Raw genomic sequence first — 24,069 nt, 5'->3', positions numbered from 1 at the left:
TATCTTCCTGCCTCAGCTTCCCAAGTACTAGGATTGCAGGCATAGACCACCATGCCTAACAAGTCCATTATTTTTTCCACAGAAACTGGCCTTTGCCTACATCTCAGATCCCCATTCTATTTTCCCCTTTAGTCCTTCCTTCCAGCATTATGACTCTATCCTTCATTCCCCCAGCATGCTAATCCTAAAACTGTCATTCTTTCTTGCATATTAACTGTGCAAACATCAGTCCCTCTGTGGACCCTTCCCCAGATCCCTCCTCCTCCCCTTTCTGTGCTGATGCTATAGATTCTTACATACTTTTATTGTTCCATGCATCCCAGATTTGGAATTACTATTTTTCTGTCTGTCTGTGTGATACACTTGAGGTCTTTCAGGGGACAGAGTCTGTCATTCATTTTTCACCGTTATGTCTCTAGCTCCTAGCACAATGCCTGTCGTTGAATGTGCATTCAATAACCAGTGAGCAAGCGAGTGAATCTAGACGCCTTCTGAACTTTTTCTACTGGTTGGCATTCTGTTTCCTACAACCTCGCAAATGCCTCTCAACATCAGCAAGGCATATTAATCTATGTTGTCGTGTGGTGTGGTGTGTGTGTGTGTGTGTGTGTGTGTGTGTGTACATATATGTGTGTGTGTGTTTCTGAGGATTGAATTCAGGGTCCTTCTAACTCTGAGCTACACCTTTAGCTCTGTTTTATTGTGTACTTTGAAACAGGGTCTTACTAAGTTGCTGAGAGCCTCCCTAAGTAGCTGACACTGGCTGTGAACCTATAATCCTCCTGTCAGCCTCCCAAGTACTGGAATTACAGGCATACACCACCACTCCTGGCTTCAAGTTTTAAATTGTAGTGATTACCAAGTCTTTGTCGATCTGCTAACAATTGTTAAGAAGTTTGGATGTGTTATTAATGCTAAGAAATACGCTTAGATCTAAATAAAAGTCTCCCAGAAAAAGCTCCTCAGGAGACGAAGTTCAATAAAAGGAATACCGAAAACCTCCGTAGGCTAGTAGAATAAATGCACTGAATGGACAAGCCTGTCAGATGCTTTCAAGTCACTGCCAGTGATAAGAGCTGGTCCTGAGGCAGTCCACTGCGCCCTCTGCCCCCACAATATGGGAAGAAAATGGAAGACACTGATACTTTTCCTTCTGGTAAATCAGGGGAGAACTTCCTGTATAATTTTAGCAAGATCAGAGTTCAAATCCAGGGATTAGGCAAAGGGCTTGGCAACCTATGGCACCATGAGCTATAGTTTCATAAACAAAATTTCTTGTTTTCATAAATGAAGTTTTATTGGAATACAGTCATGGCCAGTCACGTTCCTATTGTCTATAGCTGCCTTTATACTAAAGTGAAAGATTGGGTAGTTGAAATGGACATCATTTGACCCACAAAAACCTACCATATATACTGTCTGGCCCTTTACAGAAAAAAATTGCTGACCCCCTAGGGAATAAAATCCCAGTGATGCTTTCTTGACTTGAAAGCTTTTAGTCTTCTGTTTAATCTCAATGAAGTACTGCTGATTTTCAAAATGCCTTGAAACCATCATACTAGTATCTAGCCTAAATGATGTTTAGATCTAATATGCTGCTTAGATCCCAAAACTGTGAGAGATTTGCCAGTTAATTAGATCAGTGGTTCAATCTTTGACATTTGCTAATGTTAGATAACAAACCTGGGCATACCTGTAGTCCTGGTACTTGGGAGGCTGAGGCAGGAGGACCACAGCTTTGAAGACAGCCTTAACAACAAAGTGAGACCCTCATCAAATCAGTGAGACCCTGTTTAAAAATAAAAATGTAAAGAAAGGGCTGGAGGTATAGCTTGGAGGTAGAATGCCTCTGGTTTCAATCCCCAATACACCACCACAGATACACACATACCAAATCTAAGACTATTTTGAATAAAAAGTTCTCATTGCCAGTGAGGCACCTGCAGTGGATGAGTGAGATCCAGTTGCATTTATTAATGTAAAGTGTGATCTTGATAGTAAAATAGACTCAGACACACAAACAATCCTAACCAGGAAACTGGTAGTACAGTCTTCTGGGATTGAACACTGTGAAAATAGACTTTTACTGTACAGATATGCCTAATTCGATCTCAAATTAAGAATGACAGACAAAAATGGAGGAAAATCTTGCCATCCAGAACTTGCTGAATATCTGTTTCTACTCTAGGTCCATTTGTGATGAACACCAACGAAGAAATTTCTGAGGCCATTCTCGATTTCAGAAATGCGAAAAATGGCTTTGAAATGGCCAAAACATGGAAATCCAAGATTGGAAACCAGTGAAGAGCGCAGAAGGAGGTCTCGACGCTTCCTGAATTTTGCCATTTGAGGCATTCGAGTTACAAAGTTGACTTGGCTGGCACTTCTAAAGAATTCCACATTAAAACGATAACATGATTTTTTGTGGCAATGTATGTAGGAGATTTCTTGGCACGTATAAATAAACTTAATCGTTGCTTCTTTAAAATATCAGTGTCCTTCATTTTGACCTAAGCTATTAAGCTTCTGTTACAAAAGTCCTTCTATGTGTGTTTGCCTTTTTGCACGTGTGTATCAATGTTTTGTTATTTTTGTGCACGTGTGGATTTTTTGAAGCACATTTGATTGGTTTCTCTGTCACTGGCGTCAGATAGGTGAGTGTCTGAGATCTCTTCCTAAGCCATTCTGTTGCAGTACAACTATCAAGGCCATGTGCTGGGGTTTCATGTTACAGGTTATCTGCTTTGAAATAACAGCGACCCTGAGCAGTTGAGTCTGTTTTGAAAACTGCCCTGCTATTGGTAGGGACACAACAGGATTACAGCCAAGAGTTCTCTGCATTTTCTGCCAAAATCTGTGTCAGATTTAAGACACATGCTTCTGCAAGCTTCCATGAAGGTTGTGTAAAAAAGTTTTAATCCAGAGTTGGGTTCCAGCTTTCTGTAGCTGCATGTATTGGAAGCTGCGCCACCTCCCAACAAAGCAACTAGAACCTGGGGCATAGGGTAGAGAGATTTTTATAAATTGCTGGATATGCAGTGAATATACAGTGCTCTCTAACTTGAGGTGGAAGACATGTAATCCTCCTGATTCTTTTTGGAGCATGAGAACACTTTAAATTTTTTTTTCATCTCTCTCTCTCTCCCACTAGGATTGTGCAAAGAGTACCTTGCCTAATTGGAGTCATTTAATTGGATTTTGATCACAACTGATTGTTTTTCCATGTGAAGTTTTGGGGGCTCGAACTTGCCTCTTCTGGAGAATGCCTTTTGAAGCCATTTTCTCTAGCTGCCTGATGTCAACTGCTTAGTAATCTGTGGATATTAAAATATTCAAAATGTACAGAGAGTGGGCAGTGGTGAATATTTTCATGGTGACTTATGTGCAGCTGGTACAGGGCTTCAGTAATGAACATGGACCAGTGAAGGTAGGTGAGCTTGGATTTTAATGTGATAGAAATTCTTTTTGTTGATTTATAGAGAAGACCTTCTTTCTTTGCCTTCATTATTTCTGAAGCAGTTTAAAAATGCAGAACACTCTTAATGGCTAGGCTATGTCCTGCATCTGTTAGTGACTTCTGTTTCTTAGGCTTAATAATGGGTTTCTTTGCATAAATATTTGAAAAATGCTGGAGTTTGGGGGCTGGGGGCTTGGGATTTTATTAGTTATAATAGAACATGAGCTTTCTGGAGCCTTTTCAGATAGAGAAGTTTCTCCCAATTGTATATGTAGATTGCATAGGGTTGTCTAATGAAGCACTCGTTTGTTTTTGTGACACACAGAATTTCAGGGGGCCATTTATTTTCAGATTATTTGTGAGTCGCAAAGGTTGTTTCATTTCTTTTATGAACTGAAAATCATGAAGCTTTGTATGAGCATTTTCTATCTGGTTTTTGCAAATTATCAGTTGCCCCCATCCAGCAAAAAGAAAAAAATGTTTTCTCAGAAGTTGTTTGGGTTTTTCACTTTTTGAAACGCATATAAAATTTAACAGTAATCAAAACTTTGCTTCCATGTGCATCAGATAGAGATGAACACATTGAGAGTAATGCAAAAAAATAGCTGGGATGTGACTGACTGCTTGAACAATATTTCACTCAATTTTATGTATTTCATAGATCATATATTGTAAAACTTCTTATTTTGAAAATGATCCCAGTGTAATTATTTTGATTTAAGTGATGCTAAATCATGACTGATTTAGAAATGCCTGGCCGTGAACAGACAATTAAATGTGGGCTTGAATATTTGTAGTTGTTGTTTTGCAACAAGCATTTCCAGCAGGGATGATAGCGCCGCCAAGAGGGGAAATTGGCTCACAGGGGATAGAAATTCTGATATGTAAAGCACAGATAGATAAACCGACATACTGCATATATGTATTAAGATTTAACAGGGACAATAGTCTTAAAAGAATCCTGGTTGGCACTGGTGACTGGGGAGTGTTGGGGACTGATAATAAACAAAAGTTGGATAACACTGTGTTAGGGTAGTCAACTTGTCTAGCAGCCTAAACCTTTCTAACTTTTCGAATTCCAAATGCTCACGGGGGAAATCATAGTATGCAGTTCCACCTTGCTGCCACCAGCTCTGGTGGATCTCTATGACAGATTTCAGGTAAAAAGAAATTCAAATTTAAGCAAAAGTAACAGGAGAAAAAAAAAGCCAACTTGTTGGAAGCAAGTACATTATTTTTTGGACTGTCCAGCTTGTTTTTGAGTCCACAGCACTAGAGAATCCTTTAGATGAGCTGGGATTATCGGGTTTTGAAATGTTTCCATTTTACTTTTGAAATAACAATTTATACCGAGCATGGTGGCTCACACCTGTAATCCAGGTACTTGAGAGGCTGAAACAGAAAGATCGCAGGTTTGAGTTTGACCTCAGCAACTCAGCTAGACCCCCAGCAACTTAGTGAGACCCTGTTTCCAAATAAAAAATAAAATAGTGCTGGGGGGTAATTCAGAGGTAGAATGTGCCTGGATTCACTCCCCCACACCAAAAAAGTGTGTGGGGGTATATGTGTTTGTGGGTACAAGAGAGGAGACTGAATTGTTGGGAATAAGTACTATTCTTTAGATAGCTCCACTCTTAAAGGATTACCTATATGGCCTTGACACAGTGAAGTATTAATTTTTTAATTTACTGCTAATATATAAATTTGTTTAATGGGTCAGTGGAGGAAAACAGCCAAATTTGAATGCAACAGAAAACATGTCCTTATACATGGAAAGTGAGACGTATATGCTTTCTAGTACTATTTTGCATTTTTTCTCTTATATACCAGAAATCCCTTTAAGAAGTGAAGCTACAGCTGGGCATGGTGGTGCATATGTATAATCCCAGTACTTGAGAGAGGCTGAGACAAGAGGATCACAGGTTTGAGGCCAGCTTCAGCAACAGTGAAACTCTGTTAGAAAAAAAAAGTTACGCTCTATATACTGAACTTCTATATACCCAGCCCTAGGTCAATAAAATTGTTTCTGATATGAAGGAAAAGGTTCTCAATAGTTAAAAGAAGCTTTGACATAGATGTGACTGGGTGATGATGTATATTCTATTTGGTTTAGTTTTCTTTTTCCTCGCCATTTTCCTAAAAGAAAAGCTTAAAAAAATGTTTCTTAACATTCATATCCTTCTTGTTTAAATTGCAATTTAGTGTGAAAGCTTGTTTAGGATGGTAATGGTTTATGATCCTGGAGTTTGAATATTCCTTTTTGCCTTTAGAGATAAAAAAATGTTTAGAGATTAAAATTTTATTATAAGAAATGTTTATGGTTCTTCTCAGTACTAGGTCCATGGGCATATTCTTCCCCATCCTGGTTTCCCTCTTTTGACAACCTCTTTTCCAAAATAATGATTGATGCCAAGTCCCAAGTTGTCCCTCTTCCCTGGCCTGGTCCTCATTTTCTAGCTTTGAATATTGTCCTGTTTTTTCAGCTTGGACTAACATTTCCTTCAATTTTTCCTGTAGCAACCATGCAAACACCTCCTGGTGCTCTGGACAATTGTGATGAATGCTACTTGAGTATAAGACATCCTAATTTCATTAGTGTAGCCACATGCGCTCAGCAGGATAGCTGCTTGGGGTCAGCAATGCATGGAACGTGTGAACGGAGGCACATCTGTTTGAAAGTCTCAACTCAAATCCATCCAATATACTTTTGAGCTAGCTATTAACTTTCTAAGAACAGATATTCTCTGAGAGATCCAAAAGGCCTATGCTAGCCAGGTGTGGTGGCCCACGCTTGTAATCCCAGCATTTGGGAGGCTGAGACAGGAAGATTCTGGTTCGTGGACAGCCTCAGCTACTACTTAGTGAGGTCACTTATAACTAACTGATGGTTGAGGATTTATATTCCTACAGCATTATTGTTGGTACCCAGGACATAATAGAACCTTACATCTTGAATATAGAACATCTTTGTATGACCTTTTTATTTTGGGTTCTAGAGATTGAATCCAGGGGGATTTGGCCTGAGTTACACCCTAGCCATATTATTTTTTTTAAATAGGGTGTTGCTAAGTTGCAGAAGGTTTCTCTCGGTTGCTGAGGCTAGCCTCCAACTGCCATCCTCCTGTCTCAGCATCCCAAATATTGTGATTATAGTATGCCACCATGCCTGGCTATTTGAATTATTTTTAACTTAAAAATCCTTATTTAGACTCAAGCAAGGTAGTGTACATATGGAACCCCAGTGCTTGGCAGGCTGAGATAGGAGGATCAAGGTTTTAAGGCCAACCATACTACTTTTGGGGGCCCTCAGCAACTTAGCAAGATACTATTTCAAAATTAAAAAATAATAACATAGGGGGGGTCTAGCTCAGAGGCAGAACACCCCTGGGTTCAATCCCCAAACACACACACACACACACACACACACACACACACACACACACACACACACATCCTTATTAGGCTGGATAAACCTTTACTATAAACCCCTTACAAAGAGAATCTCTTGGATGAAAATATAGATTCTAATACATTAGTAATTCCCTGTAGAACTTGAGGTTTAAAAGATCCCGAGCTCCCAGACATATTTATGGCCACAATTGGATAAAATGTGCTAGAGAAATAGGCACACAGATGATATTAAGATTGCTTCTGAGCACATTTCTAGACGCAGCCTCTTCTTACCATGTGAAATGAGCAGAGGGCGGGAATGCTGTGCAATTGAGAATGAAACAGAAATGAAGTGAGAATGAGATGAACCATGTGTTAGATTGCTGGCAGTCCTTACCACCACACTAGGGCATTTTTCAATCAGAGATGCTCCGAGTGCGTCCCCAACGCCCACATCGTGAAAGCCTTGGCTCATTGAGCCATCTTACATTGTAAAGAATCTCCCTTAACTCTCATTAGCACTTTCCAATATTAGATAAGTCATTTATTACATTTTCATCAGGTATTTATTGAGCACCCACGTCTAGGCACTGATCTAGAGGCTGGTAATGTATGGGAAATAAGACACTGTTTCAATTCTCTTAGAACTTTTATTTCAAATTTGGTTTGTGGAAGAGACCATTATGCAAATCTCTCACAGGCCAGATAAGTGCCTGAAGAATATCAAGCTGGGCATGGTGGAGTGTGCCCAGTACTTGGGAGGCTGAGACAGGAGGAACACAGATTGGAGGCCAACCTCAGCAACTTAGTGAGACTCTAAGAAACCTAGAAAAACTCTGTTTCAAAATATATAAATAAATAAATAAATAAATAAATAAATAAATAAATAAATAAAATTGGGCTGGGGTATAACTCAGAGGTAGAATGTCCTTAGGTTCAATCCCCAGTGCTGCAAAAAAAAAATTCAAGTAAGAGGAGGGAACACAGGATAATGGAGAGAGAGGAGACTTTCTTAATTCAGTTCCATTTTCTCTGAGCCCTAAAAGAAGTGAAGAAGGCAGAGGCTGTGGTGGGAGCAAGGAATTAGCTCTTGGGGGTTGGGCACTAGTCAGTGTACCAGTTGGCTGGGACAGAATAGATGATAAAGTTTTGTGAAAAGATCCTCTTCCTTCCTAATGGATTATGCTACATGATGACTGGAATATAGTTATAGTGGTTAGCTATTGCCATAGTCGTGCTGTGTAACAAAACAAACCAAATTTCACTGACTTAAAGCATCAATATTTTATTCTCACATATCTCTGTGAGTGAGTCAGTTGGGAGTCAGAGGATAAAGGTTCAAGTCACAGGTTCAATATGGTCTGCTCCACGTGTCTCTCATTCTTTTTCAGTCAGTTGGCTAGAGATTCATGTGCTTGTTTGATGGTAGAAATGTAGGAAAACCATGAAGTCATATGTAATTTTCAAGCTTCTGTTTATATGATGTCTTATAATGCCCATTGATCAAGGCAGATGTCATGACCCATCATCAATAGAGCTGAGAAATATACCCCTCTCTTGGAGGCTGTAGGAAGGGAATTGAATTGTTTTTAATGATACACTAATTTCCATAAAAACTTTGAGTTGTTTCCTTAGACACTGGGCCCTTAATCTTGGAAATCTATGATAAAAGGACTGTAACAGATCTCAGAAATCTGTACTGTTGGAGTTATTCAGAGAATAATTTTAGAAGATCTGGGGCTGTTTGGCCACTCAAGCCTATCACACACCCATCTTCCCCCTAGTTTCTTAAGGCAAAATAGGAACAGAGGTGTTTGAGTAGAGCACAGATTTAAAACATATAAAAGGGGACATCATTATCACCTGAAATGCTGGATGGGTTGGCTGAAGAGAAAACCACCAATAATCTTCATCACATTGAAGTACATGGTGGTCTCAAACATCTTGGTCCCCAGCACCTCCTTAAAATAGCCAGGGAGGCATGCACAAATACACACACAGACACACATGTGTACACACACACACACACACACACACACACACACACACCACTTCCTGTATTTATAGTTCTTTTCCTTGGTCTAATTTTAAGTAGACACCTTGGATTCTCATATATGCATTTAAATACAGAAGTGCATAAATAAGTGAGCAATGATAGCTACCAGTAGCATAAGGTTCCTGAAATGAAGGACAACCCCATCCCAGATGGCCAGGTTTCTGGATTTCAGAGATGCAGGACCAGGCCCTTGGCAGGTTCTATCTGAGTAGCCATGGTGATAGTTATTACCAAGTGAGCAATTTCCTCAATACCTCTAGTGTCCTGCCCCATACAATCAGGCACCATCTATTCTGTATAAAGCCAGATACTAATAACAGAACCCAAACTTTTAAGAAGTCGGATTTTTTTTGTTTTGTTTCATGCATCTATAAAGACATGTAAGACATGAACAGATATGTTAGACTTGAATCTAAAAATGCCTCCTAAACAGATTCTTTTTTAAGGGAAAAGATAATGTTTGTCCTCAGTTTACCTGGGAAGTTTGTTTTTTATTTCTAATTTTTATTATGATTGGAGTTGATATACCTTACTTTTTCAAACTCATTTCTGCAGTTACTAAGGGACATTAAGCACTCTAAAGTACAGACCTCTAAATCTCAACACATAGGACCAGATGTACCACCTCTTGAGCAAAAAGGAAAAAGAAAATATTTATCATATCCCTACTGTATACCTGACCCTTTTCCATATAGGGCCTTACATATATCTCCACATCAGCTCTATGAGATTTTATTAACGTTGCCATTTTGTACATGAGAAAACCAAGTAGTTTATCCATAGTCAACAGCTAAAAAGGAGTAGAACCTTGATTCCAAGCCACTTTATTTTATTTTTCAAATTATCATATTAAAATTTGACTAAACCCTTTCTGGTGTGCAGTTCTATGAATTCTAGCACGTGTATAGATTTCTGTAACAATAACCATAGTCAGGATTCAGAACTGTTCCTTCCTTACCTGACCCCCTCAAATCCACTTAGGTTACCCTTTCATACTCAAATCCTGCTCCCAACTTCTGGCAACCACTGATCTGTTGTCACTACTATTTTGGTATTTTGAGAATGTCATATAAGTGGAATAATACTTTCTGCAACATTTTTACATTGGCTATTTCAGTTTTTGCTCTTAAACCCTTCGAGTTCCGTTCAAGTTGTTGCACTGGCCAGCAGTTCATTCTTTTTCATTGTTGACTGGTATTCCATGGATTGCTTAACAATTCATACATTGAAAGGCACATGACTTGCTTCCATTTTTTGCCGTCACAAATGAAGCTACTATAAACGTTTGTGTGCATATTTTTGTGCAAACCTAGGTTCAATTTATCAAAGGTAAATAAATTCCAGGAGAAGGAATGCTGAGTCATATGGTGAGCACATGCTTCTTTTTCTAAGAAACTGCCAACACATTTTCCAGGGTGTTCTATCGTTCATAGCTAGCTTTGATCTATTTGACTCTATCTTCTCTCCTCTCAAATCTTCTGTTTGTCCAGACAGAAGAATGGTTTACAATATTAAGCAAAGCTTCCTTTGGGGGAAAGATGTTATTGACACTTGAGAACTTGAGAGGCCAAGTCATAAAACTTCAACTTAGACTGACAGGTCTAACGTGGCTGGGGTAGATTCCTTGATAGGTGGGGGAAAGAGGGCATCTGTGGAGGAAAGGCTGGGAGCAGAGCATGCCAGTGCAACTTGGTTTTCAAAGCAGGAAAAAACTTGGTGGCTTCGACTAAGCCTTAGCCATCGAGCTAAAGATGAAATGCAAAATGCTCTCTGAGTGAAACCAGAGAAGTTGCTAAGGTGGAAGGAACATGAAACTACTTGTATTGCAATATCATCCGCTTCGCCAAACCCAGTGCAAAGGGGAAGTGCTGATGGTGGTTCCCCTGAACCCCACGGGTAAGTAATGAGAGAATTGTGCCCCCAAGTAGCACTTCCAAGTTCTTAAGCAAATCTATGGGAAAGTTGTGTGAAGCGTGTTCCCTCCATAGCTCAGCCCAGAGCTGCAGGCTATCTCAAATATACATATTCTATTCATCATACCACTGTCTCACTCAAATTTCACAAAGACATATTACCAACATAATTTGACAGAGAAAATAGCATTAGTCAGTCACAAAAAGTCAAAAAAATTGGATGCTTTCCCTAATATGCAGATGCTAGGGAGAAAAGGGGTCATAGGAAGAACTCTAGATGAAGAAGGAGAAACCTTAGATGAGCAAATAAGGCAACCTAACTGGGGATGATGGGAGGAGGGAAGAGGGAAATTACCTAATGTACATTTATAAGCATATCAAAGTCAATCACTAAGCCAAACATGAGAAGGAAGGAGGAGGAGGGAATGGGGTGGGAATTGGGGGAGGGCTAAATGAGTGATGTGTGCATGTATGCCTCCACTATCTTGTACCCCATTAGGATGTATGGCTAAAATCCACCAATTAAAAAAAAAGAAAGAAAAGAAAAAAAGCCTTGCAAACATAGTCCAATACCCATTACCCTCAAGAGATTCAGCAAGGAATTTAGCAAATTCGATCTTCTTTTCTATACCTGGAATCAGAAGTTCTGAATAGTATGGGCCTCGAGTGACCCAGGAAACGCTTTTTGTAGCTTCTTGCAGCTTTTTGAGGAAAGCAGCCAGGGGTCCCTTCTTACCATTTTTTCCAGATAGCCTGACAGAGGTAGGATGTGGACCCAACCTCATACTTGTAAGCCAAGCTCCTTCTATTTGGCATCTGTATATGTATTTCTATTTATAGGTTCTTCCAAATATTTTCTAGGATTGCCTTTTGAGAGAATCATAATTTATATTTTTCTGTTGAATTCCAGTAGGCTAAAGCTGTATGTATTTTCATCTGATTTTGATAAATGGGCTGTTTGAGATTTAAGGAAGCAGTTTAGTCTGTAGTTTAGGGTGTTTTTACATAGGCAGCCAAACTCATCTTGCTCTTTATCTGAGAGAAAGATATTGTTGGTCTTCTGTCTTGAAATAGCCATACAAAGCTGGGCATGGTGGTGCATGCCTTTAATCCCAGTACTTGGGAGGCTGAGATAGGACGATCATAGGGTTGAAGCCAGCCTCAGAAACTTAGCGAGGCCCTAAACAATTTACTGAGACCTTATTTCAAAATAAAATATTAAAATAAAATAGGGCTGAGTTGAGAACTGACCTGCTACCAATGGCTTGTAATCCCAGCATTCAGGAGGCCTAGACCAGAGGATCATGGTTTGTGGACAGCCTCAGCTACTTAGCGAGGCCCTTCGCAAGTCACTGAGACCCTGTTTCAAAAATAAAAAGACTAAAAAAATAGGGTAGGGGGTGTACTCGGAGGTACATTGCCCTTGGATTTCATCCCCAGTATGGCAAAAAGAAATGGCTTGAGTTAGAAAAAGGCTTAAAGAAAAAAAGAAAACAGTTCAACAAGAAACGCAGGCAAATATTTTGAACCCAATATAAAACTCAAAGGAATTTAAAGAAGAAAATTATTCCTGAGCATGCACCAGCCATTTATTCCTCACAGAAGATTAGCAGATCAGTGGACTTGTACAGATGGAGCTCAGGTCCCTGAACTTAAAACCAGCATGCGTTATAAACACGTTCTGTCAACAGAAGGAATCAATAAAGAAAATGGAGTGTATCTACGCACAATGGAGATTTACTCAGCCATAAAAAAGGAACAAATTCATGTCATTTGCAAGGAAATGGATGGAGCTAGAAAATAGTATGCTGAGTGGGACCAGCCCGTCTCAGAGAACAAGAGTGCTATACATAAGCTAGAGGAAAAATGGGAAACCAAAGGGGCTTCAGGACAAGGAGAGCGAGCAGCAGCGTAGTAGAAGGGGGTAGGGAAGGAATGAGGAGAAACAGGGGCACTGAGGAAGGAAAATGTTCAAATGATGCCATGTTCATATATGAAGGCCTCACTACCAATTTCACTACCGTGCAGGGGAGGAGGGAAGCACACCAAGTGTGGGTGTGGCGTGTTTGTGTCACTTTAAACCTCCCTAGGAAATATAATTACAATGCACCTATAAGCTGGGCGTGGTGGCGCACGCTTGTAATCCCAGCGCTTGGGAGGCTGAGACAAGAGGATCGCGCAGGTTCGAAGCCAGCCTCAGCTACTTAGGCTCCCAAAAACTTAGTGAGACCCTGTTTCCAAATAAAATATAAAATAGGACTGGGAGTATAGCCCGGAGGTAGAAAGCCCCTGGGTTCCACCCCGAGTACCACAGAAAGAAAGAAATAAATAAACTACAATGCACCTATAAAAGTACTTTATTTTTTATTTTTATTTTTTGGTGGTACTGGGGTTCCTGGAAGCCCGTAGTTCTACCTCCGGGCCACACTCCCAGACCTATTTTTACATTTTTATTTGAAAACAGGGTCTCCTAAGCCAGCGCGTGCGGCTGGCTTCAAACCTGCGCGATCCTCCTGTCTCCGCCTCCCAAGCGCGGGGATTACAAGCGTGCGCCACCACGGACGGCTAAAAGTACTTTAAAAGTTATACCAGGCGTGGAATAACTCCAGCATTTGGGAGGCAGAGAAGGGAGGATCCCGGTTCACAGATGGCCTCAGCTACTTAGTGAGGCCCTCTACAACTCAGTGAGACCCTGTTTCAAAAGAAAGAATAAAAATAGGGCTGGGGATGGAGCTCAGAAGTTGAATGTCCCTGGGTTCAATCCCCAGTACCACAAAAAAAAAAAGTATTTAAAAAGTCAATAGGGCCTAGCGTGGTGGCGCATGCTTGTAATCCCCGTGCTTGGGAAGCAGAGACAGGAGGATTGTGTAGGTTCGAAGCCAGCCGCGCTGGCTTAAGAGACCCTGTTTCCACATAAAAAAGTATAAAAATAGGTCTGGGAGTGTAGCCCGTGGGAGTGTAGCCGGAGGTAGAAGGACTTCCAGGAACCCCAGTACCACCAAATAAGTAAGTAAGTAAGTAAGTAAATAAATAAATAAATAAATAAATAAATAAATAGTTAATAGGACATTTGGGAGGCTAAGACAGGAAGACTGCAGTTCGTGGCCAGCCTGAGCTACTTAGCAAGGCCCTCTGCAACTCAGTGAGACCCTGTTTCAAAATAAAGAATAAAAAACAGGTCTGGGGGTGTAGCTTGGAGGTAGAATGCCCCTGGGTTCAATCTCTGGTACCGAAAAGAAACAAAAGTCAACATGGGACATGCCCCAAATTAGTATTTCTTCATCATTTTTTTAAATTTATTTATTTTTTTTTTTGCAGTTCTGAGGATGGAACCCAGGGACATTTTACCAACCCTATTTTTTATTTTTTATTTTGAAACAGGGTCTCACTGAGTTGCAAAGGGCCTCACTAAGTAGCCGAGGCTACTCAAACCACGATCCTCCTGTCTCAGCCTCCCAGATGCTGGGATTACAAGCATGTGCCACCACGCCCGGCTAGCATTTCTTGTTAAAATCGATTAGGAAGGGCTTTTTTATGAACTTCTATTTTTGAAGTAATTTTAGATTTACAGATATGTTACAAAGCTTATATAGGGAATTCCTGTATACTCCTAACCTAGTTTCCCTCTAAGACTAACACGAGATATTTATAAAAATTTGATAAAGTTGAGGACCAGACCCATATATAGAGAACCTCTGAAAAGAAAATCCAAGCATTACCATTTTATTTATTTGTTTATTCATTCATTCATTCATTCATTTGACACCGGGACTAGAACCCAGAAGCATTATCTATCCAAGCTACAACCCAGCCCTACTTTATTTTTCATTTTGAAACAGGGTCTCACTAAGTTGCCAAGGGCCTTTCTAAATTGCTGAGGCTGACCTCAAACCTATGATCCTCCTGTCAGCCTCTGAAGTACTGGAGTTACAGGTATGTGCCACCATGCCCGGCCCAGCAATATCTCTTAGAAGCTACTTCCAAAGTATCTTCAAGGTGAAAGCAAGACTGATAGGATTGCAAGGCCCTGGGCATCTCAGTCTAGGTCTGCTCTCTGACTGGCATGCGTTAACATGATGCTGAAGCACTGTGCCAAACACTTTAAGCCTCGCAATTTAGAAAATGGCTTGTGGTGGCAACTTCAAATGGGAGTAGCTGGCAACTTCACTAAGGAGCAAAACTGCTAACTGTCCTGCATTAATAACCAAAAATAAATTTAAAATAAATAAAATGCAGAGATAGGGTAATCCTATTTCATTTCTCTCTTCCTGCCGACTATTTTCTAGGTTTTTTTTTTTTTTTAGCTTGGATTAGCCCATCCATCAGAAAGTACGAAAAAAATTAAGAGCAATTTATTTGGCCACAGTTTAACAGTTGAAATCATTGAGATCAATGGGCTACATATGTATTGGGGCCTATGTTCATACTTTTTTTGGGGGGTGGTACTGTGGATGGAACCCTTCTACCTCAGGGCTACACTCCCAGACCTATTTTTTAATACTTTTTTAAAATTTGGAAACAGGGTCTCTTACGCCAGCGCGGCTGGCTTTGAACCTGCGCGATCCTCCTGTCTCCGCCTCCCAAGCGCGGGGATTACAAGCATGCGCCACCACGCCCGGCCTATGTTCATATTTTTAATCTTTGTCTTGCTGGAACAGAAAACATAAAGTTGATAATTCAAAAGAATCAACCATCAAGGACCTGATGATACGAGGTGGCCATTCTTGATCCTCTGTAAATGAATGCTTTCAGGTTTCTATTTATTTTTAATTTCTAGTACTTCCACTTATTTGTATTTATTGATGCTTATTTCTCTTTCTCTCTCTCTCTCTCTCTCTCTCTCTCTCTCTCTCTCTCTCTCTCTCTCTCTGTGTGTGTGTGTGTGTGTGGTCCTGGGGATTGAATCTAGGGGCATTCTACCTCTGAGCTACACCTCCAATCCCTTTTTATTTTGAAACGAGTCTCACCAAGTTGCTGAGGCTGGCCTCGGACCTGTGATCCTCCTGTCTCAGCCTGTTGAGCACTGGGATTACAGCCGTGCACCACCACACACAGCTTTAGTACTTCCACTTATAATACTGAGATAACTCTCTGCAATTTCCAAGTTATTTCACACCATGGCTTACATTATGACACAATATATGCTTAAATAACTTGGGAGTACTTGAGTCAACACTGCATTTTTTATGACAAGGTAAGTCATATGAGCCATTCCATGATTTTAATTCATTCCAGGGAATTAATATTTTCTCCTGAGCTCTCATGGTCGGATAGTGTAAAAACATTTCTGAGACTGAATTGAAACCTGTAGGAACTCTGAAGGCATACATCAGTGTGTTTTTATGGTTGGTTACTGAATGAAATTTCACCTCAATAAATAAAAATTCCTTCAATTTGTGCAATGTAATAGCACTTAAAAGGCTATTTGGTTGCTTTTATCATTTTCATGTGGAAGCAGTGTTGTCACAAAATCTTATTTTGCAGATTAAATTGGATCTGAAGCACTTCTCGGGGCCACATAGAAGATAAAATGAGGACTCAGGAAAAGAGAAACTGTTGACAAATGAGACTTAATATAGAATCATTAAATTTCAGAGTTGCTGGGGATGGTAGTAATGATTCAGTTCCATCCCTAGAATTCTTAGATGAAGGAGTGATGGCGAGCTATTTAAATTCAGTGCCAGTTTCCACAAACCCCATCTGTATTCCTCAAAGAGAGGATGGGGATCCTCTCCTTCCCAGAAAACTGTCTCAATTCAAACATGACAGGGAAGTAGGAAACCACGGGTATGAGTGAACTCACTGAGGTTCGCAGGCAGCCCTGCTACCCACAAAGCCGTATCTCATCTACTTTGGAGGGGTACCCTTTCTATTCACACTATTTATGCTGTCAGCTTCTCTCTGGATCTCATGTCAAACCAGTTCCTTTCTGCTTCTGCTTTCTCTCTCCTGGATAGGTGTTCCATTTCTCCCTTTGTTTGGACTTTTTTTTAGCTTATAAACATGTTCAGGATTCCCCTACTTTGATCACACACACACACACACACACACACCTGAACTTTTTTTGTGTGTGTTACTGGGGATACCAGGGCCCTTCTACCTCAGAGCTACGCCCCCAGCCCTTTGTGCATTTCCCTCTACATTCCGCCCTCCACCTCCTCCCTCTGGCCTTAGTGGGGCTGGTAGCAATACATTTACATACTGCCATAGTGTTGTTCGCACTGTTTCCTTCTTCACTTCTCCCTCTTTCTGCGCCCCTAGAGCCCTTCAACTACTCTATAGATCTTTGTATTACTTAAAGTCCCTTATGTTTTCTACTTCCTCTTTGGCTTCCACAAACGAGAGCAAACAACCATTTTTACAGTTTCATGTGGATGTCTCCAGATCTTCACATATGAAGATATGATTCATACAAATATGAATGATATACTTTTTTGCAGTATTGGGGTTGGAGCCCAGGGGCATTCTACCTCCGAGCTACACTCCCAGCCCTATTTTTTATTTGGAAACAGGGTCTCACTGAGTTGCAAAGGGCCTCACAAAGTAGTAAGCTGAGGCTGGCCGCGAACTACGATCCTCCTGTCTTAGTCTCAATTGTTTTCAATTCTATTTACATCATTGTTACCAATGAAAGTCAGTAAGACAAAGGAAGTAAATTGGTCTTAAACTGGTATGTTTTTTTTAAGCGGTCATCTCGCTCAATGTTAGAACGATCTGAACAGCAGATTAGAGCGGCTTCTAGTCTGGAGGAACTACTGAGAATCACACACTCTGAGGACTGGAAGCTGTGGAGATGCCGGATGAAGCTCAAAAGTTTTACCAGTATGGACTCTCGTTCAGCATCCCATCGGTCCACCAGGTTTGCGGCAACTTTCTACGACATTGAAACACTAAAAGGTAAGTGTGTGTGTGTGTGTGTGTGTGTGTGTGTGTGTGTGTGTGGTGTGTACATGCAAATTTTTTCTCTTCATCAGATAGTTACAAATGTACCAATTACTTCCAAAAATTCAAATAGGACAGACAGCTGTCAGAGGGAGAATAAAAAGAGTTCTTTCATTGTATAACTTTGTTGTTAATGGAGAATCCTGATTTAAAATTTTTCTCCCCAGTTACATATGTTCAATATTATTTTGAGATCTAAAAACCAACACAAAGTACCTTTCAAAGTACAGAAATAAATTTAACTCAGGGGTCTGAGGGTAAAACAAACCCAGACAGACTGTTATTAATAGAAGTTGTGTAGCTGTTATTGGGATTGGAACCCAGGGGCCTTCTACCTCCGAGCTGCACCTTCAGCCCTGTTTTTTATTCTTTACTTTGAAACAGGGTCTCACTGAGTTGCAAAGGGCCTCACTAAGTAGATGAGGCTGTCCACAAACCGTGATCCTTCTGTCTCAGCCTTCTGAATGCTGGGATTACAAGCATGTGACACTACACCCGGCTCCTATTTTCTATTCTGTATTTTTTTTTTTTTTTGGTGGTACTGGGGGTGGAACCCAGAGGCTTTCTACCTGTGGGCTATACTCCCAGACCTAGTTTATATTTTATTTGGAAACAGGGTCTCACTAAGTTGCTGAGAGCCTCACTAAGTAGCTGAGGCTGGCTTCGAACCTGTGCGATCCTCCTGTCTCAGCCTCCCAAGCGCGGGGATTACAAGCATGCGCCACCACGCCCGGCTCTATTCTGTATTTTGAAACAGTCTCTCAATGCTTTGCAGAGGGCCTCACTAAGTATCTGAGGCTGGCTGCAAACCTGAAATCCTCATGTCTCAGCCTCCCAAGTACTGGGATTACAAGCATGTACCACCACACCTGACTGGCATTTTTTTTTGTTTTGTTTTTGTTTTTGTTTTTGTTTTAGTACCAGGGATTGAAGACAAAGGTATTCTACCTTCAAGCTACACCCCCAGCGCTTTTAAATTTTTGTTTTGAAACCGATTCTCCCTAGGTTTCTGAAAGTCTTACTGCATTGCTGAGCATGCACCACCACACCTGTCAGGCACATTTTTTGGTGATATATCAAAACAACATGAAAAGTTACTGTCGCATTGTTGATTGAACATTGTAGATTTGAACAACATGAATACCTAGTAAATGATTATATCGGATGCATAATTTAAATTGACCACTAAATCAGAATTATTATTTTATTTCTATCCAGAATTGTCCTCTTTTTCATTTGTAAAAGAATGACTATGTTGCACAGGTCTCTGTCAGCCATTGGGAAGGCAGTGCATAGATGGGGAAATCTATTAGGAGCACGGTAGACACGAGTTTGCAGAAGATTCTTTTTCATCAGCATTTTTATTGCTGTGACCCAAACACCTGACATACACAACTTAGAGGAAGAGTTTTATTTGCTCGCAGTTTTGGAGATTTCAGTTCATCTTAGGTTGGGTTGCATTTGCAGAGTTTAGGGCATGGTAGCGGGGAGCAGAGAGAAGGAGAGATAGCAGAGCATGCTTGGCTCATCGCGGTAACAAGGACCAGAGAGAGAGGAAAGAGGACAGACATCAAGAGTTGCAGTGACCTGGCCCAGGAAATCTCTGTCCCTGGCCATGTACCCAGGGACCCACCTCCAGCTATGTCCTGCCTCTGAACATGGCTATCTTGTCTAACTCATGAAGTATTGGAGGACATTTTGAATCTAAACTATAATAAAGCTCTAGTTGTTTCTTTGTGGTGAATTAATATGGACTTCATAAACACAAAGTGGTGGGAACCTTATGTATAGAGATCAATGGCCTAATCAGATTACCTTTCAGAAGGCCTAAAATAAGCCTGGAGGGTCTCCAGGAAAACAAGGATTACCATAAAACCAAACCTAAGAGATTTTGAAAAGTCAGGAACATTAATGTTTTCTAAGGTTGAAACCATTAAAAAGTAGAATTTTCAAACTCCAAAATTTTTCTCCTAATTACATAGGGGATTATTTAAAGTTATCTATAGTTAGAAGAAGTAAATAAATCAGTGTGTCACACCAATTATAATTTGTTATCAGCTCTCTCTTTGAGATTTCAGGAAAATTTCCTAAACAACAGCAAAGAATAGTAGAACTACAAAGCCTCTGGTCATCCAGTAGCATTGGTCATATCTACATAAAATTTTGATTAAAAGATTTCCTCTGGCCAGGTGTGATGGCATACGTTTGTAATCCCGGCATTTGGGAGTGAGAGAGGATTGCGGTTCGTGAACAGCCTCAGCTACTTAGTGAGGTCCTTCGCAACTCAGTGAGACCTTGTTTCAAAAAATAAAAGATTAAAATATAGGGCTGGGAGTGTAGTTCAGAGGCAGAATGTCCCTGGGTTCCATCCCCTGTACTGCAAAAAAAAAAAAAAAAACCAAAAAACAAAAAACCTATTTCCTCTCAGATTTTGATAAATCAGTTGATTAAATAAGAAGAGAAAATGGAAAACAACATTTAAATAGAATTTAAATGTGAAATATTTTAATAAGCTGATTACTTGTTTTTTCAAAGATTCATGACTAATATCTGTGAATTAAATAATGCCCATATTAATTCTTAATTGAGTAATTTATATCTCATGTTTATAGCCATCAGGCTCTTTATATAAGTATTCATAATCATGAATTATAAGGAGGTTTCTCAGAATAGAATATTTTTATTATGAAAAAAACAAAGTTTAGGCAAATTGTGTAGTATATGCAGTGCCCCTCAGTCAGTCAAACATGTTGTATTTTGTATTGTCGGTAACTTTAAGAAGCAACATATGTGGAAAACTGAGATTAAGGAATGAAAATGGGAAAAGTATTTGGAAAAGATATTTTAAAGGAATAATCTAAGGTCAGATTTCAAACAGTAATATCATATCCATATACTTCAAGCAAAAGTCTTCTTATCCTTTCTAATGGAAATATGTCTATATCTATGACAATTCAGAATAATCTAGGGAGAAACTAATACCTATTTTTTAAAGATGGGGTAAAAGTGAAGACATATTTGTCTATTACTGCATAACACATGCTCCCCAAACTTAACTGCCCAAAACAAACATTTTTTAATCTCATAGTTTCTGTGGATGCAAAATACAGGCCTGGCCTAGATGAGTTTCTCTATTTCAGTGGTCTCTCTGGAGGCTGCAGTCGAGATGTCAGCCAGGGCTACAAGCATCTCTAGGTTCAACTAGGGCAGGCTGTGCTTCCAAGTTCATGCAACAGTTGTTTGTAGGACTCAATTCCTCACAGGCTCTTGGACTTCAGGTCCCAGATTCTCACTGGATATTGGCCAGAGGCCTCCCTCAGTTTCTTGCCATGTGAATCTTTCCAACGTGGTTGCTTGCTTTATGAAAGCCTACAGGCAGAGGAGAGTCAGACAGACAGACAGAGATACAAACAGACAGGCAGACAGTGGTGCCAGCAGATTAGACACTTGCAACCTTTTTTAACCTAAACATGGGTATTGCATCCCATCACTTTTACTATATTCTCTTCATAAGTAGTGAGTCAGTCTTTGTATCTATGTGTTGACAGGGACTATGTCTATACATAGAGGGAGGAGATGACACAAAAAAATGGGGGACCATTAGGGGTTAGTTTTGAAGCTACCTACCACAAGAGGTTTTCACGATACCACTCATTTATGATAGTCTTCCTTTTCTTCCATGGAAAGGCAAAAGTCTTTCAGTATGTTTTTATTATAAAATTGAATCTTACCCAAAAGGCAGCCATAGAAAGGCTATGCAGCATGACCAATCAAACTCTGACTTCAAAATTAAACTATGGGAGAAAAACATGTACTGTTTTACAAGAAAGTATGTAACTTCCTTTTTATTTCTGGAGGTTTCTTTCTCTCTTTTTTTGTTTTCCTCAGATTAGCTCTGGTCAGAGGATTGCTCCTTCTATTGAAATTGATGGACTAACTACATCATGTTATATAAATATCTGTATGGGGCATTTGAAAATGAGAAAACTCGGATTTAAGGAAAGATTCATTCCACTTAAATGTCCATTCATGTACTTGCCAGGTTCAAGTCCCATTCTAGTTACTTAAGTGACCAACAGAAACATATTTCTTGATGGTGCTAAAACCAATCCATACCTGGCTCCAAGTGGAAGAAATGTTATCCAGCTATATCCTGTAAATAGATTCATTATTGATTATTTATGCTATTTTTACATGCTTCCATTTACTTCCTAATTTATTAACTAGATTCTCCAGATGGACCCAGTATGACAGATAGTGTCCTTCCCCAAAGGGAAATAAAATATCTAGTAAAGGTATAATACCAATGGCCAAGAATGCAGATTGTGGTTTTGTTTATTTATTTATTTTGCACCCTTTGGATAAAGGATAAACAAAGATTACCAACCTAGTAAAATAGTTCAGCAGTAAGAAGGTAAAAATGGCCATGTTCAGCACCCTGGTACATGTTGGCATGGTGGAACCATTCATCTGCTGTCCCCAACCAGCTTCCTTTCTGCAGTTATAGATGAGGAGTGGGAGCGCACCCAGTGCAGCCCTAGAGAGACGTGCGTGGAAGTCTCCAGCGAGCTGGGGAAGAGCACCAATACGTTCTTTAAGCCCCCTTGCGTGAATGTGTTTCGCTGCGGTGGCTGTTGCAATGAAGAGAGCCTCATCTGTATGAACACAAGCACCTCCTATGTCTCCAAACAGGTACAAGGACATCAGCAAGCTGGTCCTCTCCAATGTCCCTGTCATGGTGGCGTTGGCCATTCCTACTGACCTTGTCTCATCTGCCATGCTAAATGCTTTACATACTTAATCTCATTTAATGCCTGGAATAAGCTGAAGGGTATGGCCCTCCCTTATAGATGAGGACATTGAGGCTAATTATCCCAAGTTACACAGCAGATGGGTAGTAGAGCTGGGATTAAAAGCCAGATCTATGGGGCTCTACAGCCTTTACTCTTTTCAGTCTCTGTCTCTCTAATGCTAGAATGTCAAGAATCAGACAACCCGATAGAGGCAAGCATGGTGGCATCCACTTATAATTCTAGTACTCAGAAGGCTGAAATGGGATGATGGCAGGTTGAAGGCCAGCCTCAGCAACTTAGTGAACCCCTGTTTCAAAATAAAAACTAAAATAGGGGTAGGGGTGTAGCTTAGAGGTAGAACCCTGCCCCCTTCCCTGGGCTCAATCCCTAGTACTACAAAAAGAAATATGGATGTTACTAGAATTGGATGTTAAAAAGAATGAAGATAGCCACATTGTCTTGTGTGGCTGTTCAGTCTGTGTTGCTCAAATGGAGTGATGGAGAAGATTTTAGTGGAGGATGTGATCATGGTTTGGGGAAGAAGGAAGGGATGGTGAAACCCCTGGGACTAGCAAAAAGGGAGACTTCTTGTTCCCATCCTCAAACTGATGAGGCCAGAGGAAGGAACAGATACAGGGACAGTATGACACATGGCAGAAAAACCCAGAGGGAGAGTAGAAAGCAGAGTTGCTGGATTGGCTGCCACCAGCCTTTAGCCTGGCAGGGAGTGGGGACAGTGCGGTGGGAGGCAAGAGGGCCCATAGCTGCAGTCCATGGAGGCCAGTGACCGGGAGCACAAAGCCTAATAGGAAAGGGAGGAGAGGAGGTGTCATCTCTAGAAAGGCAAGGAGAGAATATCACCACAAAAGACCTTTGAAAAACTTCTACAGTCTTCACCCATGAAAGAAATATTCTCCCCTATCTAGTTTATAAAATCCCCTTGGCCAAGTAGATAAGTTTTCCTTTCCGTGGCTATCATGCTGTATCTAGGATCCACAGTAATGACCTTAGGAAAACATCAACAAAAAGCTCTAACTCAAACTAATACTCCTTTGGGTCCTATTTTGTAAATTCCACACATGTAAATATATTTAATTATCACATTTGCCTATATAATATATTCTCCTTTTGATCTTGAAAAGTACTATAATAGAATTACACACTCACCACATCTACCTGTGATAAGTCATTTTCTTTATGACAATTTATTTTGTTAATAGGTTAATTTACCCATAATATTGTTCCTTCTACCCTCTAAACTGTCTTTGAAACTGGAGTTTCATTTTCTAAAGTCATTTAGAGAATCTTGGAACTTGTGAAAAATCTGTCTCTACTATTTGACAATTAGGAAAAATGACATCAGGGTGGCTAACTAGCAACGGTTAGTAAAACAAAGCTTGCATAATGAGAGTTCAGCTATTCCCTGAGAGCATAGCTGGAGAATTGTGCAAGAAGATGAATTTTATGCAAATAAACACCCTAAAAATGCTCTTTCTTAGTTTCATGGAAATTCCATTA

General features: G+C 40.2%; 2 protein-coding genes across 4 annotated transcripts in view; both read left to right on the top strand.

The window, feature by feature from the left end:
- PIR (pirin) overlaps positions 1–2,304 on the top strand; it is a gene marked incomplete at both ends in the record, with an annotated part of 99,926 nt that extends 97,622 nt beyond the window's left edge. The window contains one exon of the mRNA XM_080719107.1: positions 2,189–2,304. Within this exon, the coding sequence (XP_080575233.1) occupies positions 2,189–2,304 (116 nt within the window). The remainder of the gene's footprint in view (positions 1–2,188) is intronic.
- Positions 2,305–3,337: 1,033 nt separating this feature from the next.
- The window catches only part of VEGFD (vascular endothelial growth factor D), a gene marked incomplete at both ends in the record, with an annotated part of 30,999 nt that continues 10,267 nt past the window's right edge, over positions 3,338–24,069 (top strand). The window contains 3 exons of one of the 3 annotated variants that reach the window (XM_080718634.1): positions 3,338–3,427; positions 17,512–17,713; positions 22,260–22,450. In XM_080718634.1, the coding sequence (XP_080574760.1) occupies positions 3,338–3,427; positions 17,512–17,713; positions 22,260–22,450 (483 nt within the window). Of the gene's footprint in view, positions 3,428–17,502; positions 17,714–22,259; positions 22,451–24,069 lie in introns of all 3 variants that reach the window. The other 2 variants (XM_080718633.1, XM_080718632.1) reach the window with 2 other exon arrangements.

Source organism: Muscardinus avellanarius (assembly GCF_963383645.1).
Source record: "Muscardinus avellanarius genome assembly, chromosome: X".
Lineage (NCBI taxonomy): Eukaryota > Metazoa > Chordata > Mammalia > Rodentia > Gliridae > Muscardinus > Muscardinus avellanarius.
The sequence above is the reverse complement of the archived record's forward strand: the minus strand, read 5'-3'. Positions and strand labels throughout refer to the sequence as shown.